This window comes from Gekko japonicus, unplaced genomic scaffold, assembly GCF_001447785.1.
Source record: "Gekko japonicus isolate JY-2015 unplaced genomic scaffold, Gekko_japonicus_V1.1 scaffold1175, whole genome shotgun sequence".
In the NCBI taxonomy this organism is placed as follows: Eukaryota; Metazoa; Chordata; class Lepidosauria; order Squamata; family Gekkonidae; genus Gekko; species Gekko japonicus.
Genome location: NW_015163123.1, coordinates 38,485 through 57,214, shown reverse-complemented (window position 1 = coordinate 57,214; position 18,730 = coordinate 38,485). Strand labels below are relative to the sequence as shown.

At 49.4% G+C, this 18,730-nt stretch overlaps 1 protein-coding gene across 1 annotated transcript in view; it reads right to left on the bottom strand.

The window, feature by feature from the left end:
* Positions 1-18,730, bottom strand: part of ITGAE (integrin subunit alpha E) — an 83,471-nt gene that overhangs the window by 38,155 nt on the left and 26,586 nt on the right. Inside the window, exons 9-14 of the mRNA XM_015406874.1 lie at positions 12,789-12,940; positions 9,399-9,552; positions 7,862-8,012; positions 7,714-7,781; positions 5,957-6,089; positions 4,685-4,815 (exon numbers count right to left, since the gene is read on the bottom strand). Coding sequence (XP_015262360.1) covers positions 4,685-4,815; positions 5,957-6,089; positions 7,714-7,781; positions 7,862-8,012; positions 9,399-9,552; positions 12,789-12,940 — 789 coding nt within the window. The remainder of the gene's footprint in view (positions 1-4,684; positions 4,816-5,956; positions 6,090-7,713; positions 7,782-7,861; positions 8,013-9,398; positions 9,553-12,788; positions 12,941-18,730) is intronic.

The window sequence follows — 18,730 nt, the reverse complement described above, 5'->3', positions numbered from 1 at the left end:
TCCACCTTTGCCCCTTCCAGTGGGGGCCCAAAGCAGGGGATCCATCATTCTCCTCTCATCCATTTTACCCTCACAACAACCCTGTTGTGTGGGACAGGCCCAAGGCCAGCTAGCAGACTTCCACATGGCAGAGTGGGAATTCTAATCTTGGCCCCCCAGATCCTAGCCTGACAGTCTAACCACGATACCACACTGCTGTAAACATTAATTTATGCCACCACTGGCCGTTGGCGGGGGTTGGGAGCAGTGCTCCCTCTAAGCTGAGTTAGTGTGAGCTAGCTCACAGTTTTTTAGCCTCTGGCTCACACATTTTTGTCTTCGCTCAGGAAGAATGGCTCCAGAGCAAACTAATTTATGCAGTAGCCAAATGGCTTGCTCACAGCTTTAGTGTCAGTAGCTCACAAAGTAGAATTTTTGCTCCCAAGACTCCACAACTTAGAAGGAGCATTGGTTGGGAGTGTAGGGTTGCCAGATCTAGGCTGGGAAACTCCTGGATATTTGGGGATGGAGCCTGGGGAGGACCAGGCCCCAGTTGGGTACAACGCCATACAGTCCACCTTCCAAAGCATCCATTTTCTCCAGGGGAACTGATCTGTGTAGTCTGGAAACGAGCTGTAATTCCAGGGGATCCCCGGGTTCCACCTGGAGGATGGCATCCCTAGTTGGCACAATTCACAGTGCTAGTTCTTGCCTTTAAGGCCATAAACAGGTTGGGGCCAAAGGGCTGCCTCCCCTTTTACTGTCAGCCTGCCAGTTAAGATATGCCTCCCAAGCCCTGACCCTGCCTTCAGAAGTGAGGTTCATTACTACTAGAGACAGGGTATTTTCAGTGGTGGCACCTCAGCTTTGGAATCCTCTCTCCCCTGAGGTGCCCTGACTTCTAAGCGCCATGCCAAATAAGGTCTTTTTATCCTGGGTTTTAACTAAGGGGTCTTTAGCTGTTTTATGGTCTGCTTCTAGCCTTGGGACTCTTTATGGACTGTTTTAGTTTGTTGGTTTTTCTATGCTGTTTTTATGCCCACAGACTGATAATTTATGTTGCTATTTTATGGCACGGTTTTTATTCTTGAGCTGCCTCAAGCATGTTCTGGGCCCCCCAGATCTGAATCTCTACTCCACTGAGTGACCTTGGGCTAGTCATTTTCTCTCAGCGTAACCTTCCTGACAGGGTTTTTTGTGAGGATAAAATGGTAGAAGAGAGAATGAAGTTGTAAGCCATTTGGAGCTCTGATTGGGGAGAAAAGTGGGTATAAATATCTCTATAAATTGTTAATGTATCCCTCTTTTGGACTGGGGAACTAGAGAACCAAGTTACTGAATGAACCTTAGAGTCATTTATGACTGGCATGGAGTTAACATTGTGTACTGAGATAAAGTAGCGGAAAAATTAAAACAGACTGTGATTTGTTCCTTTCGTGTAGGACTCTGTTTCATGTCCACAAGGACTAAAAGATCTCTCTAAAATTGCTCAGGTGTGCAAGCCTGTGAGGGAAATAAATATACAGTTAACATCACCAGCAGAATCTGACCAGCAATGTCCTCTTGTCACCACAATGGCATATCTGCTCAAGCATGTTTTGGGCCCCCCAGATCTGAATCTCTACTCCACTGAGTGACCTTGGGCTAGTCATTTTCTGTCAGCGTAACCTTCCTGACAGGGTTTTTTGTGAGGATAAAATGGTAGAAGAGAGAATGAAGTTGTAAGCCATTTGGAGCTCCGATTGGGGAGAAAAGTGGGTATAAATATCTCTATAAATTGTGAATGCATCCCTCTTTTGGACTGGGGAACTAGAGAACCAAGTTACTGAATGAACCTTAGAGTCATTTATGACTGGCATGGAGTTAACATTGTGTACTGAGATAAAGTAGCGGAAAAATTAAAACAGACTGTGATTTGTTCCTTTCGTGTAGGACTCTGTTTCATGTCCACAAGGACTAAAAGATCTCTCTAAAATTGCTCAGGTGTGCAAGCCTGTGGGGGAAGTAAATATTACAGTTTAACACCACCAGCAGAATTTGACCAGCAATATCCTCTTGTCACCACAATGGCATATCTACCAGGCCACATTTCCTGGAGCCCTCTCAACCGCTCTGTTATGATAATCAGTGTCTATCTTTTGCTCACCCAACCACAGAGAAAGCCACCTCTGCCTCAAAATGATCGGACACGCACCAAAGAATGACAGCGTCACCTCGACAGGCTGCACAGTGGCGACAGAAAAGTAATTGTACCACAGATTCCATTTGCAGGAGCCTTGATCAGATGATTTATAGACTCGTGGTGATATTGATAATTCCATCTGCATTACTCTGTCACAGCTTATATATCGGAATTTTGTGTAAAAGTGCTTTTTCCTTGGTAGCAAGTTGCGTCTGGTGAGATGGGTGGGCTTTTAATTCTTATTTTGATTTAGCGGCTTAAAAAAATTATATCCTGCCTCTCGATACAATGGTAAGAATTCTTTTTAAAAAGCAAAACAATAAAATAGTAGGCTAGAAGGATGTAAACTGCAAGAAGAATCAAAGAAAATGTGCACTAAAATAATTTAAAACAATATCAGATGTCGATTCAGGAAGCTTCTAAATCCCGTCATGGCGAACACAAAGGCAGGAAAAAGCCTCTGAAAAGAATCAGAGGATTGAGGTATGAGAAATTGATGCGGCAGCTAATAAAACTCTAGAGGGAAGAAGGATGTAAAAGGCCGGGAAGAATTAAAAACACCTTCCAATGGTACTTAGGAGCTGGCAGGTTCCACACCTGGCAAGATGATAAAGGGAGAAGCATTCCGGAGCTTCTGTGCCCCTGCTGAAACAGCCCACTCACCAGTGTACCCTCCAAGCTGAGTTAGTGTGAGCTAGCTCACAGGTTTTTAGCCTCCGGCTCACACATTTTTGTCTCAGCTCAGGAAGGACGGCTCCAGAGCAAACTAATTGATGCAGTGGCCAAATCGCTTGCTCACAACTTTAATGCCAGTAGCTCACAAAGTAGAATTTTTGCTCACAAGACTTCAGAGCTTAGAGGGAGTGTTGCCACTCACCCATGTAGACTGTGAAAGTGGAAACCTCCTTTGGGAAACCTGCTGAAGCCCATGGAGATGGGAGACACCCAATCAAGCTGATACAGAAAATTTGTTGCAGAGTTTTGTGTTCTTTTTTGGTAAAATGCTCACGTAACAGCAGCAGCAATGGATATATAGAAGTGTGAAAAGATAAAATTATGAATGCACAAAAATACAGGTGCAAAACAACCAGAAGTTCTATGGTACTTTAAGGATTAAGAATTTTTAATTCCGGCATAATCTTTTGTGGACTAGAGCCTACTTTCTCAGATGCTACAAGCGGATCCTTGCTATGCAGTCAGTTTAGGTAGGAGGTATGAAAAAATTTTTTTAAGCTAGTTGGTCTTTAAATTTCCATAGGCGTCCTTTTTATTTCTGCTGCAGCAGATTCCCACTCCCGTGGGCAGTGGTTAGAGTGTACAGCTAGGAAGGATCTAGAACAGGAGTGTCGAACTCATTTGTTATTTGGGCTGGATCTGACATAAATGAGACCTTGTTGGGCCAGGCCATGTATGTCATGAAATGTAATGCCAAGCAGCGGAGATATAAACTTTATAAAGGACACAAAAACAAAGGTTTTTTCCTACTTAAAATAAAACCATGCTTAAAACATTAGCACTCTTGCAATATTTTGTTTATTTAACTATGGCTGCGGTCACACGGAACAGTAGCCACGCTAGAGAGACGGAAGATAGGCGGATTTTCCGGGCGCGATCTCACTGCCACATCTGGGAAGCGTAGAGCTCCCGTGGCTCAACCGAGGCTTCCCTCCGAAGATGCGCGGCAAAAAACGAGTACCTCGGAGGTACTAGTTTCCGGAAACCGTGGGGCAAGGGTGGGCGTCTGACGGCATTTCCGGTGGCATCGGGCGCACACTTCAGTTTAAAAAAGTAAAAAAACACAATAACAATCCCGTTTGCCACGCCGCCCCACTTCTTTGCCTGTGATGTGATTGGCACCTCCCCCCTAGCCACGGGACCTCGACGGGACCTCAACCGGACATCTGCTCTCGCAGTCACGCATTAGTTTGCCCCGCCCCCAGGGCAAACAGCCCCGCCCCCCCCCCCCCGCATTTTCCAGCCCGTGTCTGATAACTGACACCTATTGCTCTAAATTATTGCATCAAAATATCTGTACTATTGCTGTTCAGGTGTGTATCTGTAAGCTGAAAACCTACGATGACGCAGCAGCAGCAGAACTGGAAGAAGAAGCAGAAGACAGCCAGTTCCACTGCGGATCTGATAGAGGCCCTCCGGGGGCCTGATCCGCCCCCCGGGCTGCATGTTTGACACTTGATCTAGAAGGCTGGGCTTGGAGTCCCCCACTCCTGCCATGGAAGCTTGCTGAGTGACCTTGGGGTCAGGCACCCTCTTTCAGCCTAACCTACCTCACACGGCTGTCATTGTGTGGATAAAGTAGAGGAGGGAAGAAGAATGATGTTGTAAGTCACTTCGGGTTGCCATTGGGGAGAACAGTGAGGTGCATCTAAATTAATATACAAACATGAAGGCAGTTCTTAAAGTTCCAAATGCCTGCTAAGGGACCAGCATCTGGAAGGGCACCAATTCGCATGGAAAGCATTTAGAGCAAATGAATCAACAGGCTCAATCTGACCCAAATGGTACCTGTTCCCCGTGTAGAGTTTGCTTTAGCAGATCTCCTTCAAACACCATCACTCTCCCTGTCATGCTGTGTCGGGGTGCCCCGGCCACAATCAGAGCACCCTGCCTTGTGCTCACGGCCACCACGCTGTACCCTGCAGGAGAACATAACAAAAGGAGAGTTTATACATAGTGCTGCCAGTCCAGGTTGGGAAATAGCTGGAGATTTTAGGAATGGAGCCTGGGGAGGGTGGGGTTTGAGGAGGGAAGAAACCTCAGCAGGGAATCGTGTCATAGAGTCCACCTTCCAAAGTAGCCATTTTCTCTAGGTGAACTAATCTCTGCTGCCTGGAGACCAGTTGTAATCCCAGGAGATCCCCAGCCACCACCTGGAGAATGGCAACCCATTGACACACATCAAGGGAAAAACTACTTCCATACTAAAAGCAACGTGCTGTGTATGCAGCTCCCTTCCCAAAAACCCGTCGACAGCATCTCATTCAGATTTCAATAAAGTTCTGAGTAAGGGTTTAGCCTTCTGCTTGAGTGGCTGTTTATGCCTGCTTCTTGCGTTTGTGTGGTGCCAGTGTGTGTTGTTCATCTATGTTCTGAGCTGCTTTTCCATCTTGAATTGTATTTGAACCAGCTGTTCAATTTCACCCAAAGCAAAAATTCAAGCTGAACTCCTGCTCTTGCGAAAATGCAGAGAAATTTCCGAGGGAAGCAAAAGAGAATTTTGATAAGACTAGTAAAATTTCTCTGGTCTTTGTTTGTGGTTGTTTTTTTTTGGTATTGTGTGCGTGCGTGCGCCTGGAAGTCATGGTTGACTTCTGGCAACTCCTAGTGGGGCCTGGACGTTTCAGAGAGGAGGCTTTGACATTGCCTGCCTCTGCGTCCCGGCCCTGTTATTCCTTGTAGGTCTCCCTTCCAAGTATTTGCCAGGGTCGGCCTTGCTTAGCTTCTGAGATCTGACAAGATCAGGCTTGCCTGGGCTATCCAGATCAAGGCTTCTCTGGGGGTTTTTAATGGTGCATCTGTAACCAGAATTTTGTGCGAGGACGTCATCCCAAGACTGTACCCTAATGTGTGAGCAAAGATGGGCTCCCTTATCAACACAGACGTTGGGCGAATAAACAAGCTTGTGACATCCTCCTGCTGGACAAGATTTGTTTTGATCTGCTTCTTCTCATGTTTGCCACAAGATAAACCTTTACTAGCGTGGGTTTAATGCCGGCAATATACTCAAAAGCCATACATTCGTGGGATGCATCATTTATCATTCAGATGGGCATTTACCTAAGTAGCTGTTTCTTCCACCCGTTGCCTCTTTTGATTCATTCAAGAAAACTGCGGTCTTGCTGGCAATGTCATAGAGAAGAATCCCTCCAGACCAGTCAAAGGCTCCAACAGTGCCAAACAGTACATAGCGCTAGACAAGGAATGATGGAGAGCTGGTGAGGTCAATGAATGGCGGTGAGCCATAATAGCTTAGCACAAAACCTCTGCATGTAGAGGAACTCTAATTTGGAGCACCAGACGCTTAAGGCGGAGGACGATTACTTCCTTCTTAACTTGCCCGTGAGATACAACTCACATCCTATGGATGCCGTCGAAAAGAGCAAGAGTCCAGTCGCACCTTAAAGACTAACAACATATGTGGCAGGGTAGGAGCTTCCTTGCTCTTTTCTACTGCTGCAAACAAACATGGTTACCCACCTTGATCTTTCCTATGGGTGATTAGGGTCAAGGGGATGCATCTCCCACTTTCAAAAGATGGAAATTGCAGCACAGGAGGGGTCCCCGCATGAGATAGGGGGTCACAGCACTGAGGGAGGGTCACTCCTTCCCCCTGCACTGATTTCACAACCTACGTCACCCCACTCCCAGGCCTTTTATTTGCTACTTAAGAGAACAGATATGGGTGGATGGTGAAAATGGGGCCGTGTTCATACGAGCCGTTTTGGGCCGGGAGAGGGACGGATCGGGGCCGCAGCAAACGGGTGCGATCCCACAGCAACATCTGGGAATCGTGCTGCGCCCGTTCCCAGCCCGTCCCCAATCCGCCCCTACCAGCCAAAACCCGCGGCAAGGCCGCATCACCGCCGGCCTCGCCGGCACATCCCCGGCCCCCGGCCGTACTGCGCATGCTCGAGCAAGCGCAGTTCGGCAGCCTCCCCCTCCCATTCGTCTCTTCCTCCCCGGCATCTGATCGTGCCGGGGAGCAATGGCGCCACGGCTCAGGGGATCGTGGGATCCCACCGCGGCATCTCTTTTTTGGTGCGGCTTTTAAAAGCTGCACTTTGCCCAGTGTTTTCCCTGCTGTGTGGCAGGGGCCTGGGCTACCCTTTCCTCCCTCTTCCAGTCCCCTCCCAATTCAAGCTGGGTAGCTTTTTAAAACAGGAAATCCATTCATGGGCTCCCTCTGTCTCACACTTTGGCCTGTACTTTAGGGCTGTGCTAGTGACGTCTGTAAACATGTCTATGTGGTCTGATCCAGCAAAAGGGGCCTCTTGTTCCAAATGTTAAACTTAAGGGGCTAATCCTCCAGACATGAAGGATTTCCAGCTGCCGCCTTATTAGAGACAGAGAAACATGGAGCAATCAATGGAACTTGGGCCAAAAGCAGTACTTTGAATGGAGAGACCAGGAAAAGTATATTGGGCAGATTTGTATGTTTGCATCAGTTCTGAATTTCCTAATTTCAATTCTTAGGAGGGCTTCTTTGCTTGACAGCCGCCTCCTCATTGAGGGTGGAGCTTTTGTGGCCTCCCATTCAGTGTTCCCGCTACGGTGAGCTAGTGTGAGCTAGCTCACAGTTTTTTAACCTCCGGCTCACAGATTTTTGTCTTAGCTCAGGAAGGGATGGGACTCCAGAGCAAACTAATTTATGCAGCAGCCAAATCGCTCGCTCACAACTTTAATGCCCGTCACTCACAAAGTAGGATTTTTGCTCTCAAGACTCCACAGCTTAGAGGAACATTAGGAACATTGCTCCCATTCCAGAGGTGGAGTCTCCATCTGCCCACCGGACCATATGCCCAAAGGATGCTCACCTCATCCAGGAGGTGGGTACTGAAGCCGCTTTGGGCCAGCTCAAATTCCAAGACATCTCCAGCCGTACCTGAAAATCAAACAAGGGGCCAGTGAGGGACTCCTCAGAAGAAAAGGAAGAAGCCACCAATGGTTCCCCATCTTCCTAACCTTCTATGCCAATGATCTTCTGTTGCAGGGTCGACAGCAGGGCATTTAAGGCTGAATAATTGGTCACTTGGAAAAGGTGTGTTTCATCTGGATCCGAAGCAATCAGGCGCAACTCGTCAAGGGCTTTCGTCTTCTTGAACGCATTCCCGACCTGCCAGAGGTTCCCAACCCCCAAGAGCAGAGGCTCAACAAAGATGAGAAGTTGGGAGATCCAGGGACAGAGATTCCCGATATCTTGTAAAGTTTGTAACTCTTTTCTGGCCAGGATCCCTCTTTGGGTCAGCACCACGGAGGAAAGGAAATAGGGTTTGTTTCAACCTGGCACAGTTTTGCAAATCAAAAGTGGAACCCCTGTTCTCTTTAAGGGGAAACGAGGGGTCACCCACCCTTTTCCCCTTTAAAAATCTAATGCCAGTATGGAGGGAAGGAGCAGCTTCGATTAGTAAAACCATGTCGGCAGGCCTTTTTTTGTAAAAAAAAAGCCCAGCAGAAACTCATTAGCATAATAGACCACACCCCTGACAGCACAGCTCATTAGCCTATTAGGCCACACCCCCATGCCTTCCCTTGGCTTGCCTGGGCGCCTCATGGCCATGGGGAGCCCGGGCAAGCCAGCCCTTGGACGAGAAACTCAGCAGAAAGGAACGCCGCCTTTCCTCCCCCTGTGAGAGGGCTTGGGGGGGGGGGAGGCACTCCCCCCCTCTCCTCATGACGACCATGGTTTAAAATTAAAACAACACGCTTGCCTTCCAACCCTTTTATACTATAAAACCTATCACTTATCAATTATATACCATTTTTGAGTGCTGAACAGTGCACTCCTAAGGAGAGTTACTCCAGCCTCAGCCCATCCATTTCAATGGGCTTAGACGGGAGTAGCTCTCCTTAGGATTGCACTAGCGTTCCTGCCCCAAAATAGCCCTGTATGCTGGGATCCCCTTTCCCACCCCATGATCACAATCAGGGCTGCAGGTGGCTGTTATGTGACTTTCAAAGATTGGCAGAGATCAGTGATTATGTCCAGCTTGGCCCAGAGAGCAGATAATTATGTATGAATGACAAAGTGCCATGATTGCGTGAGACGTGTTGCGCTGTCACGTTAAGTGCGAGAGGAGGAGGAGGAGGGCTACTGCTGAATTCTGCAACTCTGCCTTCCCCACTTGGAATATCCCCATTTGGGTTTCACTTCTCTCTTCTCTGTGCAACTCAAACCCCAGAGTCTTTCTCTTCATAACGTTTCTTTCTTGCAATTATTATTTTCACCATTCGGTTTACAGAAGAAGCACTTCCCTTGTCTGAGAAAGTTGCAATCTATATTTTGATGGTGAGTGAGACAACAGGGACGGGAAGGAGGCACGGGAACCGCAGTCCAGCCCTCTGCCGTCATAACAGTGGCATTTCATGGACATGTAGTTGAACCCACCAGTAGCCCATAGTAGAGCATAGTAGTGTTGTTTGTTTATGCATTTTTAATTTACGTTATCATTCTAAATGTATTTTTTCCGAAGTCAAGATCTTTGCAGGAGTCACATCTTACCCCAATGGCATAGCGGTCAATCCCTGCCATGCTCTTTGAATTAATCACCGAAGTTAGGTTCATAGGGTCCAGGAAAATTTCCCCATCCGTCAACACAACTATAATCTTGGCAGCATTTTTCTGGGACCCATGACTTTCATGGAAGATCGAATCTCTGTCGAAAATAATAAAACAGCGTTCAGCTTTGCAGCCTTCTGGAAAACATCCCAGAAGCAGATTAATGTGTTACACAGAACAATTCTTCAAGTGCAAACAAGAATTACTTCCTATTTTGACTCCTATTATCCTGCGCCACCCATTACATGTAATTCCATTCAGTTTCCTAAGTTCTTTCATATTCATTACAATGCATATATTTGCGTAACATTGGACATTCTTCAGTTAACCAGGCCCTCACTTGTCGTCTCTCCAAGCTAAAGAGCCCTAAGCGCCTTAACCTTTCCTCATAGGGAAAGTGTTCCAACCCTTTTATCATTCGAGTTGCCCTTTTCTGCCCTTTTCCAAAGCTATAATGTCCTTTTTAAGGTGTGGTGACCAGTAGCCAGTAGCTGTGACTGGCATCCTCAGGGGTATAACACAGACACAGAGAGTACTCCATTGTCCTTCAACTTTCCCGAGTCACCTCTGGCTCCTCTTAAACTCCCTGCTGCGCTTACAGTCACAGCAGCTGAAACAAGAGTCCACAACACACTGCGCGGGATTGTCATAGTGCCGCCCAACGTGCTTCCAGGCAGCCACTGGCTTCTTGACTCTTGGGGATTAAATCCAAAGAGCTTTCAGTGGAATGGGGGAGGGGGAAACATCAACAGGGAAGTTCAGGTTCTTCCCCGGCAGCCAACTGAGGCTACTTCCTGGACAGAGGGCTATTTTCCCAAATGGAAAACAGTGTTGCCTCCACATTTCAAGGGAGCATCCGCATGACACCTGTTCATCCCTGCATGCTTCAGTTGCTGCTTTCTGCTGCTCCTGTGGTGAGGCGTGCATTTTCATGCCTCTTGTGGAACAAGCTAACCAGCAAAGCTCTGAATCTGTGCCAGACAGTGATGTCCTACTAGCTGTGCACCCTCAGATTGGCTATAGACACAGACTTTCTCTTGATTTGGAGAACTCTCCCTGTGCCCGTCTGGGAGCTCAGGGGTCCCCAGCATGGTGCCTCTGGGTGCCATGGCACTGACTGACACCTTTCCTGGTGCCTAGGTTTCCATTGCTCGAAAGCCAGGTGAATCCGACTCTAGGGATGCTGTGCTTATCTCCGTTTCCAAGCCGAAGAGCCAGCGCTGTCCAAGGACGTTTCCATGGTCATGTGGCCGGCATGACTAGATGCTGAGGCACATGGAATGCTGTTATCTTCCCACCATGGGAGCTACCAGCTGTGTCCCCAGCTTGCCGTCCACCCAGCGGTTCGAAAGCTTCGGCGAGTAGATAAAATGGGTACCACTCCTTAGAGAGTGTGGGCACACTTAACCCTCCCCCCCGGTGGGAAGTGTTAGCCGACAAACAGAAGGTCCGCACGTAAGATCAAAAGCCGAGAGAGATCTACGCAGCATCAAAGAAAAGCCTGCAATGGGCTATTCCGGCCAGACGGTGGCAGTGGTGCGCTGCGACTGAGAAAAATGCTGACGACATCAAGCGACGCCAACTAAGGAATGCTGCCAGAACACGTCTGATGCTTACAGCTGACCAAACTCCCTGTCGAGTGCGAAGTGTGTGTGATTAAAAATGATATTATGTTGTCCTCCCTTACCCCCATCATTGTTAGTCCCGTGTCAACACATGAGTAACTGTAAATCGCTCAGAGCCGGCAGCTCTGCAAGGATCGAGTGATCAATAAATCGAAAGATGATGATGATGATGATGGTGATTGTTATTATTATTTGTAATTTCTTGATTCCGAACTGCTAGGTTGGCGGGAGCTGGGGCCAGAGATGGGAGCTCACTTTATCTTGTGGCACTCGAGTCTCGAACTGCTGAACTACCAACCTTCTGGTCTGCAGCTCAGCATCTTAACCACTTGAGCTGCCGCAGCCCCTCCTGGTGTCTACCAAGTGTTTTTAGAAAGTCGGCAGGGCCAGGTGGAGCTTGTGCCCAGCTGGGATTCTGATTGGCTGTGCGGATTAAAAAGCATCCTGTTACACGGAGCTTCTGCTTTAAACATTGGAGAGTTATGCAAACCCCAGCTCCCTTACATTTTGTGGTTGACTTTGCCTCCCGCGGCAGCCATTTTATTGTTGCACCCATCACCCGAGGTCGGAATTCCTGCAATCTCAAAAGGGCTGGGACCCCTGCCCTAGCCCAGCATGCAATTGACTAGATGGAGCTTGACACTGACTAACTAGCAGAAGGGAGCCCAGACCCCTGACCCTATCCCCAGCCAATTCCAGCTGGCAGTAGCTGTAATGTTCCCTCTAAGCTGAGTCAGTGTGAGCTAGCTCACAGTTGTTTAGCCTCCAGCTCACAGATTTTTGTCTTAGCTCAGGAAGGATGGCTCCAGAGCAAACTAATTGATGCAGTAGCCAAATCGCTCGCTCACAGATTTAACGCCAGTAGCTCACAAAGAAGAATTTTTGCTCACAAGACTCCACAGCTTAGGGGGAACAGAAGTGGAGAAAACCCTCTGAGAGTCAGGCAGGGTCTGAAGAGTGGCCAGGTTGCTGAGAGGAGACTTGGGATGGCTGTTGAGTGCTCAGACCCCTTGGAGGTTGGTCGGTGGGACTGTTCCCTCACACCCTTTGAAACCAAAGAATCCCTCTTCCACAGTGCAAAGAACCTCTCCACCTCTTTGGTGCAGGAAGGGCTTCAGCAGAGTCCAGGAGCCCCCCTTTAGAAGGAGCTGTTTCCACCCATCAGAGGCCAACCATGACCTTGGAATCTCCCAACATGGAGCTTCCTAGCATGTGTGGAACTTCCGAACATGTTGTGATTGGCCCCACCACTAGGACAGCTCCTTAGTGAGAATGCCCTCTGTCCACTCTCAAAATTCCCAAAGTGACCACAGGCTCAACAATGCTGGGGACCCTTGAAAAGGGAGGTAGATTTGTAAAAAATTATTATACAGATGATCCACCCTGAGTTAAAGGGAATCTGGGGTAAGTAGGGCTTGGTAGATGACACGAGCAGAATTTTGATAGCAACAACTGGAGAGGCGTACACACCAGCTGTCCACTATTATATTTTTTAAAAAACCAGAAGTGTTTATATCCACAAATCATTACTTAAATAGAACTGGGTTGTGTGTCATGCATTCATAAAACCTGCTTTTTCAAAATTCGTCTGTGGGGAAATTTGGTGCTGTAGGTGACCCCCCACCCTGGCTATGGTCCCAATCCTGCCTTTGCAGTTTTGGGTGGTGCCCCTCCAAGAACCTCCCCATCCCCTGATCATATAACTCACAGGACATGTTGGATGGCAGATGCTGTCCGGGTCACATTGCCCACTTGGGTCACACCCCGAACTTTTGCCAGGGCTGTGTTGGTATCCCGGCCGTCCTGCAGGTCAAATTCTGTCTGGATGACAGCTCCGTACTGGACCAAAGCAAAGGCACACTGAAACGAAAGGACAGTTTTCTCTATTGTAATGCACTAGAATAATAGAATCATAGGCTGAGTTCATACTGGCAGTTTGGCCCAATATAGGCATAATTCAGAAATGTTCCTCGAACGGATTAAAGGGGCTGTTCACACAGGCACAGCTGTCCGGCATTCCCCAGCCATACTCAGCCTGTCTTGTAATGCTTCCCTCCCGAGTTTAAAAAGTACCTCGTGAAAGTGGTAGCAAACCCTGGAGAGCATGTTCATCCCACTTCCCGGAAGTGTGAACACCAAAAGCCGCAATTGCTGATGTGCATAAGTGCATATGCGCATATCTCCGTATTACCGAAAAGAAAGCCACACCTTACAGCCGTGCCTCCACCAGGGGCGGGCCAACAGTGCAAACGCTCCCTTGTGCCTCCTCCCCGGTATGCTCCCGCATCAGTCGGTGCAGTGTGACCGGGAATACCCAGAACAAGTTGTTCCGGGTCTTTTTTGCCACGACTCCCTCTGTCACGGCAGGGCCAGGGAGCGTGGGTTAAACAAGTCAAGTCCAAAGCCAGTCCGAGGTTCAGCCAATAGTTCAAGCAGCACAGAGATTTAAACAAGTCCAAAACAGTTCACAAAGCCAGTGTCAAACATACCACACGTCATAGTCCATAAATCAAGTAAAGCCAGAGTATCGCAGAGCCGAAGTCGTGGTCAAACAATGCCGAGGGTCAGGGAGCCGGAGTTCAGAAGCAGAGTAACAAACGGTCAAGGTTTCAAAGAGTCCGGAGCAAGATTGCACAGAGCGTCTGGTCCTGTCAACTGAAGTTGCCAGTACAAATTGCTTCAAGCAGCAGGTTTGTTGATATAGTGTGCTGGCTCATTAACTTGTTATCTTCGTGGAACAAGGTCAGGCCGCTGTTAAAACTCAGGGCTGAATGAGTGTCTTCTGCACATGCGTGCAGCCTTGCGTCTCTCATTCAGCTCCTATCGACTCCTGAGCCGGTTCACAGGTGGGGGGGAGTCGGGCGGTGATCTGCTTGAGTCAAGCAGAGCCTGATCCGGCACAGGTGTCTCCTGGGAGGTTCTATCCTCCTCAAGACTTACAGTGTCTTCTGTTAAAGGAGTCAGTTCTTGGCTGTTAGGCTCTGCCTCTGTGGTCACATCAGGGGCTTGTGGTGCCAAGTTCCCTTGTTCCTGGCCGTCAGATGCTACATCAGGGGCAGGCATGACACTATCCCCCCCTCAGCCCCCCCCCTCCAAAGGGCCAGGTTTGTCAGGATAGGCCTCATGGAAGCGCTGGACCAAGTCAGGGGCGTGCAAGTGAGAGGCAGGTTCCCAGGAACGATCGTCCGGGCCATAGCCCTTCCAGTCTATTAAGTACTGCAATGTTCCCCTATGCAAGCGGGAGTCGAGGACCTGCTGGACTTCGTACTCCTCTTCCTCATCGACCAAGACGAGTGGTGCTGGCGCTGGTGGAGTGTCCCAGTTCGGGTCTGGAGGGGCCGCTAGTTGCAGTAGGGAATGATGGAATACGGGGTGAATCCGGAGGTGAGCGGGCAGGAGTAAACGAAAGGCCATGGGGTTGACCTGAGCGTCAATCTTGTAAGGGCCGATAAAGTGGGCGTTTAATTTGGCAGAGCGACCCGGAGTCCGAAGATAGCGGGTGGAGAGCCAGACTAGGTCGCCGACTTCTTGTCGGTGGTGATCGGCTGCCAGTTTGTACGCGTCCTTGGCGTGCTGTAGCTGATCCCGGAGTAAAGCGTGGAGGGCATGAAGCTCTTGGATCCTGGCATCAGCGGCTGGTACATCAGATGGGCGTCCGACAGGAGAGAAAAAGCATGGGTGATAGCTATAGTTGGCTGCAAATGGTGTAGCTTCAATGGAGGTGTGTACCGCGTTGTTATAAGCGAACTCTGCCAGCGGTAACAAGGAGTACCAATTATCCTGTTGGTACGTGGTATAACAGCGGAGATATTGTTCGAGAGTGGCATTTGTTCTCTCAGTCTGGCCGTCTGTTTGGGGGTGGTAAGCGGAGGACATGTGAATTTCAGTCCCCAGTCCGCGTTGCAACGCCTGCCAGAACCGGGAAGAGAACTGAGGGCCCCGATAGGATATGATACGGGCTGGAATACCATGCAGCCGAAAGATATAGTGTAGGTATAACTGCGCAGTTTCTGGCCCTGTTGGGATTTTGGGACAAGGAACAAAGTGAGCCATTTTGGTGAGTAGATCTACTACTACGAAGATGCACGTGTGCCCTTGTGATCTGGGAAGGTCAACAACAAAGTCCATCGATATGACCTCCCAAGGGCTAGATGGAACAGGAAGCGGTTGAAGGAGACCTGACGGTTTGGCAGGAACCTCCTTGGCATGGCGGCAGACATCGCATATACTGACATAACGGTCGATGTCAGCCCGAACCCGGGGCCACCAAAAGTCTCGGGTTAAAAGATGGGTGGTTTTGTGTCGTCCAAAATGTCCAGCTGGAGGTGCATCATGAGTGAGGTGCAGAATGCGGGTTCTCAGGGGTCCTGGAGGGATGTAGAGTTGGTCACGATGGTAGAGCAAGCCGTCTTTAGTAGTCATGTCCCTGGAACAACCTTGCTGTACTTCCTGAAGGCGTTGTTGAGCCCAAGGGTCCGTAGCCTGATGAGCCCGGGTGTCTCCAGAGAGGGATGCAGAGTCTGGAGTGGCGGCAAAGACCGTAGGTGGCAGGATGCTGGTGTCGGGTGCTTCATTGCTGGGCGTGGGTGTGTATTCCGGTTTGCAGGACAGAGCGTCCGCTTTTTGATTCTGTGTATGTGGGATATACAAGATCTTGAAATTGAACTGGGAGAAGAAGAGGGACCAACGGATTTGGCATTGGTTTAGGCATCTGGTCGTTTGGAGGTGCTCCAAGTTTCTGTGGTCCGTGAGTACCTGCACCGGATGATGGGCTCCTTCGAGGTGGTGACGCCAGACCTCGAAGGCGGTCTTGATGGCTAGCAACTCCCTCTCCCAGATGGTGTAGTTCCGTTCGGCTGGAGAGAATTGCCTGGAGTAATATGCACAGGGTTGCAATGGCTGGGAGGGGTCAGATCGCTGAGACAGAACTGCCCCTAAGGCCACACTAGAGGCATCGGCTTCCACGATAAAAGGAAGGTTTGGATCGGGGTATCGCAGTAGGGGGCCGGACGCAAAGCGTTGCTTCAAGATGGCGAAGGCTTTGTCGGCTTCCATGGTCCACTGAAAAGGTTCCTTCGGCCGAAGGAGACGGGTCAGGGGTTTGGTGAGGTCGGCATAGGCTGGTATAAACTGGCGATAGTAATTGGCGAATCCCAGGAGGCATTGAACATCCTTCTGGTTCTGTGGAGTCTGCCATTGTAGAATGGCTTCCACCTTCTTGGGATCCATCAGGGTTCCTTGAGGGGAGATGATATGGCCCAGGAACTCAACTGACCGACGATGAAACTCACATTTTTCCAACTTGGCATAAAGTCCATGGGTGCGCAGACGGTGTAACACTTGCCGTACATGCTCTATGTGTTGTGGCACAGTGAGGGAATAGATCAAAATGTTGTCTAAATAAATAATCATGAACCGGTCGAGGAGGTCGCAGAAGACGTCATTCATGAAGCGTTGAAATATGGCAGGGGCGTTGGTCAAGCCAAAGGGCATGACCAAGTGTTCGTATTGGCCATAACGGGTACCGAAGGCGGTCTTCCATTCATCTCCTGCCTTGATTCTAACTAGGTTATACACACCACGGAGGTCTAGCTTGGTATAAATCTGAGCTCCCCTCAAACGGTCCATGAGCTCAGGAATCAACGGGAGGGGGTACCAATCACGAACTGTTATTTTGTTCAATGCCCTGTAATCATTACAGAGTCTCCAGTCTTTTTTTTAACAAAGAGAACTGGGGAAGACAGGGGAGAGGTAGAGGGCCGAATAAACCCTCTGGCCAGGTTCTTATCCAAATAGTCCCTTAGCGCAGCCAGCTCTGGTTCTGCCATTGGGTATAGGCGGCCTGTGGGTAAAGGAGCGTCAGGTATAAGGTTGATGGCACAGTCGTAGGGCCGATGCAGGGGTAGCTGGTCTGCCTCCTTTTCGTCAAAGACGTTCGCAAATGGTTGATATGGAGTAGGCAGAGGGGGGGCAGCAGCTCCTAGCAACAGGGCAGCTGGTGCTGGTTCCGGCGGTAGTTCTGGAGATGGGATGTCTACAATCTTCTCCATGGAAGGTGTGGACGCGGGGATGGTCGCAAAATGGAGGTCTTGATGGATCCAGTCAACTTGAGGGTTGTTGTGGCGCAGCCAAGACAGACCAAAGATGACAGGGAACCGAGGCATCCTCACCAGGTCGAACGTCAACTGTTCGTGATGTTGCTGCACCCATAGAGTAAGTGGCTGCGTTTCTTGCACTACGGGTCCGGAGCGGAGTAGGCGTCCATCAATGGCCTCAACAAGAGCTGGGGTTTTCTTTTCCATGAGGGGGATGCCATGTTCTTTGGCAAAGAGAATGTCCATGAAGCAACAGGCAGCTCCCGAGTCCAGCATGGCATGGATAAATAGCCATCTGGGAGTTGTAAACGCACCGGCAACAAGAACGGAGTCTGGGGTGGGTAAGAAGCACTGGAGGACCCCAGGATAGGCCCCAAACCGGGGGGTCCAGTCAGGCTTGGGGCTGCTCTTTTACCATGGAGGCTGGTCCTGTTGGGCGTTTCTGTTTGGCGGGGCAGCCAAAGGAAAAATCCCCTGCTTCTCCACAGTATAGACACAAGTTTTGTGTGCGCCGTCTCATCTTCTCCTCAGGAGTCAGGCGGGACCGAGCGATGCCAAGTTGCATGGGCTCTGTGTCTGTAAGAGACGTGGAGGGGCCTGGAGAGGAGGTCCTTTGGAATGCCTGGAGGGTTCTGGAGGAGGTGAGAGGTTTTTTTTTCTGTTTTGGCGGCGGCTTTGCAACCGTCCGTCAATGCGTAGACATAGATGGATGAGGGCTTGCAGGGTGTCGGGTCGTTCACTGCGAGCCAGTTCATCTAGAATTTCATCAGACAGCCCTTCAGTATATTGATCAATAAGGGCTGCCTCATTCCAGGCCAGGTCTTGGGCTAGCAGCTGGCAGTGGTGTAATGAGAGACTGAGGTTTTATGTTGATTAAGCGTCCTTATGTTACAGTTAGCTGTTTCTGATTTCACAGGGTTGGCATAAGCGTTAGAAAAATAAACGTTGAAAGCCTGGTAATCAGACAGTAAGGGGGAGTTCTCCACCAGCAAGGGTGTGGCCCATTTGGCAGCTTGCCCTTTAAGCAGGCTCAAAATGAAACAGACCTTTGTTTTATCCGTAGCAAAGTCCCGAGCACGGAGTTCCATATAAAGGTTACATTGAGCCAAAAAAGCAGGGAACTCGTCTACATTCCCACCAAACCGGTCAGGGGGATTCAAAGGACAGCGTGTGGGAGGTGTAGCAGCTACTGCCAGAGCAGCGGCGTTTGCGGCTGTTTGCTGCTGCAGAGATTCTACAGCTTGTGTTAATTGCTGCACCTGATTTAGTACCCCCGAAAGTGGGTCCGTACCTCCTGTTGCTCCGTCCTCCATGGTGGAAACGAGTGAGCGTGATGGGTACTGGCAATCTGTCACGGCAGGGCCAGGGAGCGTGGGTTAAACAAGTCAAGTCCAAAGCCAGTCCGAGGTTCAGCCAATAGTTCAAGCAGCACAGAGATTTAAACAAGTCCAAAACAGTTCACAAAGCCAGCGTCAAACATACCATACGTCATAGTCCATAAATCAAGTAAAGCCAGAGTATCGCAGAGCCGAAGTCGTGGTCAAACAATGCCGAG